Source organism: Acyrthosiphon pisum, chromosome A1, assembly GCF_005508785.2.
Source record: "Acyrthosiphon pisum isolate AL4f chromosome A1, pea_aphid_22Mar2018_4r6ur, whole genome shotgun sequence".
NCBI classification, from domain to species: domain Eukaryota; kingdom Metazoa; phylum Arthropoda; class Insecta; order Hemiptera; family Aphididae; genus Acyrthosiphon; species Acyrthosiphon pisum.
In genome coordinates this window covers 73,922,351-73,931,732 of record NC_042494.1, presented here as the reverse complement: position 1 = coordinate 73,931,732, position 9,382 = coordinate 73,922,351, and the positions used below count along the sequence as shown (strand labels likewise).

The window sequence follows — 9,382 nt, the reverse complement described above, 5'->3', positions numbered from 1 at the left end:
AAACTTCCAATAAAACAAAGTTAATGTTCTTACCATCAAGTTTCATAATAGGTCGATTCCCTCTAATTTTTAAGCTAATACCACAAAACTTGAATTTCTGAGCGTAAATTTGGTATGTTACCCGTTTGTAAGATGAAGACAACACATCTTCTTAAAAGATCGACTTTTTTTTTTTGTCCAATTAATTGGACGTCAGTTTGATTGGCGTTGTTCGGAAAATTGGAGTTCTACTGTATTTCTGGCAATTCATTTTTACAACATTGTTTTTAACTCGTAACACATGTTTCCACAAAAAAAAATTGAAAAATTTGCATGGGTGATAAACTAGATTTGTCCCCAATAAATTATTATAATTATATGTAAGTACATATTTTATATTCGTAAAGTGTAGATGGAGGGGAGGGGTTGAACTTCCTAACCACCCCCTTGAGCATGCCCTTGTGTAATCAGTACAATTTACTATGCAGCATTATATCAATCAATAAGTTTAAGTATGCAAAATAATAATAAATGATTATCATACATTTATAGATCGCTAACTTAACAATTTTTTTTTTGATATCATATTGATTTTAATTTTTTTAATTATATGAAAATAATTACAGAAAGATGTTACAGATATTGATATTGTAGTGCAACAAAAAATATAATATCATAATACTATATTATACCTAAATTCTTCATTCCAAGGAAATTTACGACGTGGTCGTTTAGGCCCAGGTTTTGACTTTAATCCATCATTAGAAGTTCCATTAACATTCCTGAAAAAATTCATAATAAAAACAACTTTAATATAATATTATACATAATTTATAATATACAGGTGATACAAAAAGCATGATAACTCCATTTTTTTTCTTCAATAATATAGTTATTAGTAAAGTACATTTTATAATATTATTATGATTAAAGTAATTTAGTTAATATTAGGCATTAGTACTACAGTAGGTTAAATTAATTTAAATGTTAATGTATGGGTTCTTGGTTTAATAGAGCCCGGTATGGATAGTCGATGACTGACAGTATTAAATAGCAAACTGTTCTTGGTTCCTAGATCTTCCCAACTGTTCTATCGAAAAGTAGAGATTAGGAACTAACCCATCTATCAGCTAATATTTGATATATTAGGCAAAACTTATCGATACATTAATATATATCATGGGTGGCCAAAGGTGGCATGTTAGTCAAATTTCAATGACACACGAAAAATTCAAATTATAAAAAAATCATGCTATTTATAAAATGTTGGTTATAAGAAATTCAAAGAAACAAATTATGTTTAAAAATTATAATATTCCTATGTAAAATGTATTATGTTACTATATAATTACTATATTTATTATTTACTTTCAATATTATGATTATTGGCTATTGTACCAAACTTTATATTTATCCTTAGAAAATTTAATTTCCTTTAAGCATGTGAAAAATTTTCAAAACCTTGATTGGAAGTATTTGGCACTTGACCTAAAAAAGGTTAGCCACCCCTGATATATATTAATTCAAATTGAACAGTAACTTTTTTGACAGGTGTGCTCGCCGGGCAGAATAAATTATAAATTATCAGCTGAGCAGAAAAATATAATTTTCCAACATATCAACTGGCATCAGAAATATAATTGTTGGGACAGGTGACAACAAAATTATTTAAATAAAATTATTTTAGTATTTAACATTTGCTTGTCACATTAATCAAACAAACAATAAAATTGCCACCTATGCTTAGTTAAAACTTAAAATATTTAATAGTATTGAAAAAACTTGACATACCTTTGATCTAAAACTTTATTACATTCCAGATTATATTGTTCTATAACTGATGGTAGTATTTTTTTAATTGCGTTTTTTAACCTAAACATGTAAAATAAAATTTTATATAGCATAATCTTAAATAATTTAAAAATTATACATATATTCTACTACTTAAGTGATTACCTTTCAATTGGTTCAGTAATTTTTTCTTCCTCAAAATCAACTAGCTGATTGACTTGTTTAACAAGCTTTTCTTTGTCACATAACATATGCTCAGCTAACGTTGCATAGACTGGTTGTGCATTAAATGTAATTAATTCTTTTTGATATTCAAGGCTAAAACATATTTATAAAAATGTAATAATGATGTCAAATTTATGAAAATTAAAAACATACAAAAAAAAAATTAATTTAAAGGGGCAAGTACAAATATTAAAAAAAAAAAAAAATTTTTAAAAGTATGCACACTGTAATCATATAAATTAAGGATGAAGTATTAAGCAGTTATCATTTAAGGATGTCATACTCACATGTCTTACAAACATAGAACATTCTATAATTAGAATTAGGCTTCTTCAACGATATATTTTTGAATATCGATATCGTTTTGAATTGTGCGATATCGAAAAAAAAATGTAGGTACAGTAATCCCTCGTTATCCGCGAAGGTTACGTTCCAGCAAACCTGCGCGGATAACGAAAACCGTGGATAACAAGACCAGTAGTTATCATAGACCCATAAGTACATATATGTATGTATAATGTATATGTGTTATACCTATAGCGATATAACAACAATTATCTACAATTGTCAAAAATAAATTTCTACAGTGTTCGTGTAATAACGGTAAAACGTTATCGCAATTGCATTAATAATTTGTTATTGCGAACCCAACCGCGGATAATCGAAACCGCAGATAACGAGGGATTACTGTATCGATATATCGTTATCTCTATGACTATCATAATTGTCAATACTCAATTGACTAGGTACTAGGAAGTAACTAGTAGGTAATAGTGAACAATTAATTGTTTTAAAATATATTATTCAAGAGCTTTGGAATTAAAATCAGTTCAGCTTGCGGTACATCGATTATCGATACCTAAATTTCCAAAAAAAAGTTCGCGATATTAATATTGTTGAAGAAGCCTACTTAGAAATTCCATTAAACATTATTTTTTTTATAATTTCAAAATGTTCAAACTTGCTTTAATATAAAAATATAAAAAAAATCTTGCAGGACCCCTCTAAATAATATTCTTATATTTAAATTTTAAAATCGTAAAATGTATTTTGAAAATTAAAATTATTAATTTATATATTTATATTTAATTTAGTCAATAATCTATATAGAACCTTTTTTTTTTTTTAACATTTTATGCCTTTACTTTGGCACATAGAATCGAAAAACGTTACGTTACATATTACCATGGCAACCATTTATATATTATTTTGAGATTTCCGTCCATGTGTGTCTCTATATTACCATGGCAACCAATTATATATTATTTTGAAATTTCCGATGAAATGTTTTGTATATAAATGGTTGCCATGGTGATATGAATTGGTATAATGTGACATTTTTATATTAATGACTAATGCACATTAATAATTCAATATTAAGTTGGATTTAATGTAATAAGATAATTACACAACCAAATAAAACAAAGGTTAATGATCCTCAGAAAAAATAATTAAGTAAATATATCATACCTTAATAGATCTAAATTTATTTTTTCTGAAAAAATGTTTAAATTATTTTGGATTGCTTTTTGAGCTTCAGTCTTAATTGATTCAATAATTTCCACTATTATTTCAGGAAGTTCTTCTGCTGGGTTATGAACACCATTGGATACTGGTTTATCAATACTGATTGGGGGATTTATTACAATCTGAGTACTTTTAACAATATCATTCTCTGAACTCACTGAAATAGATGACATTTCAATTATTTAATTGTTAAAGTAATCCATATCTGTGTATACTAACATGATACATTTGGAGGTTTTGAACAAGCTGCATATATCACAGATTCAATTGTATCATTAATAGAACTAACATTATTTTCTGCCACGGGTGCTTCATCAGAAGATAAGGGTTGAGTATCTTTTGAACAACCTAAATAATAATTAAAAGCTTTTTATAGTTATTGTAACTAATTTTACATCAGTAAGGTTATTCATTAATTTAGTGTTGGACGAGTATTGTTTTTTAATTTCGAGTCGAGTTCAAAATTTGAATACTCGAGAAATGCCGAGTATTAAAAAAAATTTGAGTACTCGACAAATTCCGAATATTAAAAAAAATTTGAGTATTCGACAAATGCCGAGTACACGACAAGATGGTCGAGTATTTTAAATTCTACTAAAAAAAAGATTTTCCAAAAATATTATATTTTCTTTCATACAGTTATATAGGTAATTAATTAAAACTATTGTTATCAATCTAAACTATCATGTATCACCTTCCTGGTATTCATATCGGATATTTGGGTTCTTTCAGTTAATTATAGTTTCAACATTTATTTTTCAATAAATTACTATTTATAGTATTTTTAATAATAAAAATAATAAAACGAGTACTCGTATTTACAAGTACAAACAAAATGTAGTCAAGTCAAGTCGAGTACTCAAACTCAACTCGAAAATTTTTCCAAAGTCGAGTACTCGACCAACACTATTCATTATAATATACCATAAATCATAGTATAACTAATAATTATTAAAATATGTAATAACATATTTTACTTATTTTAATACAGAGGCTTATTTCTTTTTTCAACAAATATTTATAGTATTGAAATCTTATGAAATGTAAATAAGCAATCTCATACTAACTATGTGTATATTCTAGTTGAAAAACAAACAATAATCAACTGTAAATGTAATATTATGATAATGACATGATATAAGGTAACAGAAATATGCTATTTTTAAATATCTATAAGCTATAAAAATCAAAATACTTGGCTTGCACTCTGGTATTAGAAGTTTTTTTTCTTGTATCAATGATTTAACAGTACTGATCTTCTTTTTTTTAGTTGGAATAATTGAACTGGCACTATCAGAATCAATTGACTGTCTTCGTTTGACTTTGCCATTCACTGGAAGTGATGGTGTACATAAAGGTTTTAAAGATTCTTTTTCTTCATCAGAACAAGAAGAATCATCAGATGTTTCAGAAGTCTTTAAAACATTATATTGAAATATTCAGATAAATTTTCACAATAAATAAGTATTAATAGTTCTTTAGAAATACCTTAGTTTCGGTTAGTGAATTTTTTTCTGAATTATTTGAAACGGCAAAAGTTGGTAATTTGTCTTCACTATCTTCTAACACAGTGTTTATAAAATGCTACAAATGTAAAAACAAAATTTATAATTTTACTCTTAGAACATAATATATTTATTGAATAGCATATTAACAGTAATAACAATGATAAAAATTTAGCCTGTACTTGCATACAATATATAATAATATAGGTATAGTAATACCTTGCGAGGTTGACTAGATTTTATTTCTTCGGAATCTTCAGACAAATAAACGTTCTTGAATTCTAATGATCCAGAATTCACATAATAACCACCATGTTTTGTTTCAACTTCTTTTGGCATGACTTCATCACACTATTATTAAAGATAAAAATATTATTAAAATATGGATACACAAAAAAGAATTATTAATAAAATATATATTAATTATTATAATAGATTATAAAGAATACTTTGATTTAATGAAATAGATAGTGTATAGTTTAATAAAAAATAAATATTAATTGCAAAATTAGAATCTGTAAGATGTTTAATTATTAATTATGTTTATTCAATATGCATTAAGTATAATTATTTTTGTTCAAATGTGTTTACTTATAGGTATACTTAATACTTTGTTTATTTATAATAAAAATAATCAAAATACATTATACTTACAATTTCGGTATTATCAATGAATGAATCACTTTCATCATAACCAGCAGCAAGTTCAGAATAGTTATAGAAAGCAGTTTTTTTCTTTTTCTTTTTCTTAACACCACTAAACCCCTTTTAAAGACAAAATAAGCATAATTATCACAAAAAAATTATATTTTGTTAAAATTATATTACATTTTGATTAATAAATTAGAACTTAACTAGGTTATCAGATTTTTGATTATTTTATTTATTTAAGATACCCTCAACAGTCGTAGCCATTGGGCATGATACACATATATTTATTTACATATAGATTATTGTTAAACACATAAGTATAAATGTATAATTATCATTACATTATCAGTGGCGTATTTAAGAATTTTTTATGGGGGGGTCAACATAATTTTCCTAACATTATTTACATTGTTATGACCAATCTGTGGGGGGGGGAAAGGACCCCACACCCGTAAATATAACACTGCATGATATAAATGACTTAATGATCAGATAAGAGATAATAAAGTTTGTTTAGTAATGAGAAAATATTCTGCTTTGGAATATGTAATTAAAAATGCATATTTTCTTTAAAAAAAAACTATTCAAATGATAAAAATGTACCTAATATATTATTTAATATCCTAAAATGTTTTTTGGTAATAACTTTAATATTTAAATTATATAAAGTTAACTTTTAAAAGAATTGTAACTAGATATAAGCAATTAAAAGTAACTAATATAGAGCACATAAAGTCAATAAAATAATTTTCATGACGTTTTTTGAAATTTGTGTGTAAACTTTAAGTTACTATTATTTATCTGTTTTGTGTAAAATAGTAATTATTATAAACATAATTAACCTTTACCTGATTAATTTACAGTTATAATTTAAAATTTAACAAATCATACAATTATGGGAACTTACATATTTTTGATCATAATGGTCTGCCAATTGTTTTATAGATTCATCATTTTCTTCGAAAGTATTAGATTGTTGATCTCTTCTTCGACGTTTTTTCTGAAACAAAATATAAGAAAAAAACTATATAATATTTATGTTATTTATAATGAACAAACACGACATTGTTGATACTTTATTATATAACTTTTTAAATTTTAATATTATTTATATTTAAATAATTTATTAATTACATTATTACCACTATTGTTATATTCTGTGATATTATCTAATACTGTTATCAGCCTTATGATAGGAAATAAGTTATAAACATAATAGTTATAAACAGGGCTTGGAAGTTGTAGCACTAACAATGTTACTTTTTAGCTCTTAAATATGCACTTAAAAACTCCAAAATATGCGCTATAAATAGCACAAAAAATCAAAAAATATGCGTTTAAATTGAAAAAATTTAATTTATTTTTTAAGTTAAATGTAATTATACAATTTTATAAAATTGTTGGGCTCGTAGACATCAGGGACTGTCTGGACTAGTTGAATTATAACCCGTTAACAAAATATATATTAAATTACTTAAATATGTTTGTAAAAGTTTACTTATAAGATCTATTTATTTCCTATTTCCTAACCAAATTAATCATTATTTTCAACATAATGTGATAATTTCTTATATTTTGTATAATATGTAGGTATATATTATGTATATAAAGAAAATATGCCTAAAAATAGCACTATAAATTCTAAATTAGCAAAATAGCAATAAAAACAGTAAATATGCAAAAAATAGCAAAATAAAATTTTGTGTATGACATCAGAGAAGTGTGATACATACTTGTATCTTACTTTGGATGTTCTAGGACAAACCAAGAAAAATATGCATTTGCTACAACTTCTGAGCCCTGGTTATAAACCATTATTCAATCTTAGAACTAATTAAAACAAATTACAAATATGCTGGATTTACACTACACAACAGACTGATAAGAACACAACTAGAGGAAATGTCTAATTATATGCTATATGCAGTAATAACATTATAGCCTAGTCTGAATTCTTTTTTTTTATTTATATAAATTAGATGGAAACAGGTTGTATCGGGACGGTCAAGGGAGGATAAATTGGATATGAGAAAATTATGAAAAATATTTAATTAACTTTTAAATTACCAATAAAATAATGATTTATAATATTTTTGAGAGGTAGTAGGTAGCATGCAGCCTTTTCTGAATTTCATTAAAGAATTCTCCTGCTAATTGTACACCTAAGAAATAAGAATTAAATAATAGATTTGTATGTAACTAAAATCAGCACATACAAAACTATATTGATAGTCTATTATATTTCTTGGTTGATTTTGAGTTTATGACAACAATTTGAATAATCAGCAAAAACTTTTTTTTTTAATACAATTTTAAATACAGTAACTATTTCCCACCATTATGTAATAGGTACCAAAGTGGATATAATATTATTATAATACCTACCCTTCTTTCCAACTACCATATTATTATCATTTAATGATTACATATTTTTATTTTTATTTATAACTAGAATGTGTGGTCAGTGGTCACACTGATAGATAGTACCATATAACAAAATATGACATTATTATATTATTATTATGAAAACATTATATTTAATACCTCTATTATATAATATATAATACCTAATATATTTGAATAAAATACCCAACCCCAGTACTTGATTTATTTTTAATTAGGTATTATAATTAATGTAATATACATAATTAAAAATATTATATTTTATTAAATAGTAATTATTGTAAATTATTAATTAGAAAATAAATGTAGGTAGATTTCCACTACCCAATAAAAATTTATAAAAAAGATAAATATTTAAATTAAAGATGTATTTTTCAAAGACAAAAGAAACGCAAGAATATAATATAAAAAAAAAATAACTGAAAGGTCAGAAATCTATCAAACTATTAATTTAAATAGGTACCTAGTTTATGAAATAAGTGAAAAATTAGTAGGTATCTTGAACATTAGGAGAAAATTGTATAGGGTATAGGTAGGTATTATCTTCAATTATAATATAGGATTTTAATTTATGCCAGTTATATTCTACCTATTTTGAATAGCTATAATATTAAAATGGTGGGTAAGTGGATGTCGCTCTGCTGTGCAGTAGGTTACAAGTGGGTCACTGTATAATGGATAGTATTAAATTTGAATTCAATGATATAATATCATTGGATAAGAAAAACGATTCTGAGTGGAGACGGTTTGTCAGTCTAGGTATTAGACATACCTATTATAGCCTATAGGTATACTTATCTATAGTATTAAAAAAAAATTGACCTATAATAGGTATCAATAATAAATTCCAAATTAATCATATCGCAATATCCATCAGGTAACGCGTTACACATCAACAACAAACCGTGGTACTATCATAGATATATAATAGTATACTTTAGAAGTTTCAAGTACCCACAAATAATATTATACAATCATTATAATCACAACAAAATAAATAAAATATTTATTCCAGGTTTTTTAATACGTAATTTCGTCCAAATTTGAACTTAAAATTACTATAAAAATAAACTGTGCTTATGTATTTCTTAGAATTTTTGGCAACAGAATTAAATATTTACGTGGAATCTTGTTTTAAATTTTCAATCCTTAGATATAAAAGTTGAACATTTTATAAATTTTTAACTACAAAATAATTATTCAATTTTAAATTTGATAAAATTTGTCAACATTTTAACTTCAAATGCTTATAAAAAAAAATTGTGCCTATGTATTTTTAATATTTTTCACTGATATTGTAA

The 9,382-nt window shown here is 24.9% G+C and overlaps 1 protein-coding gene across 1 annotated transcript in view; it reads right to left on the bottom strand.

Moving 5' to 3' along the window:
* The window catches only part of LOC100169617 (yemanuclein-like), a 17,535-nt gene that overhangs the window by 5,687 nt on the left and 2,466 nt on the right, over positions 1-9,382 (bottom strand). Inside the window, exons 2-11 of the mRNA XM_001949148.5 lie at positions 6,586-6,678; positions 5,682-5,792; positions 5,247-5,378; positions 5,011-5,106; positions 4,718-4,937; positions 3,742-3,870; positions 3,466-3,679; positions 1,936-2,088; positions 1,771-1,851; positions 672-761 (exon numbers count right to left, since the gene is read on the bottom strand). Coding sequence (XP_001949183.2) covers positions 672-761; positions 1,771-1,851; positions 1,936-2,088; positions 3,466-3,679; positions 3,742-3,870; positions 4,718-4,937; positions 5,011-5,106; positions 5,247-5,378; positions 5,682-5,792; positions 6,586-6,678 — 1,319 coding nt within the window. The remainder of the gene's footprint in view (positions 1-671; positions 762-1,770; positions 1,852-1,935; positions 2,089-3,465; positions 3,680-3,741; positions 3,871-4,717; positions 4,938-5,010; positions 5,107-5,246; positions 5,379-5,681; positions 5,793-6,585; positions 6,679-9,382) is intronic.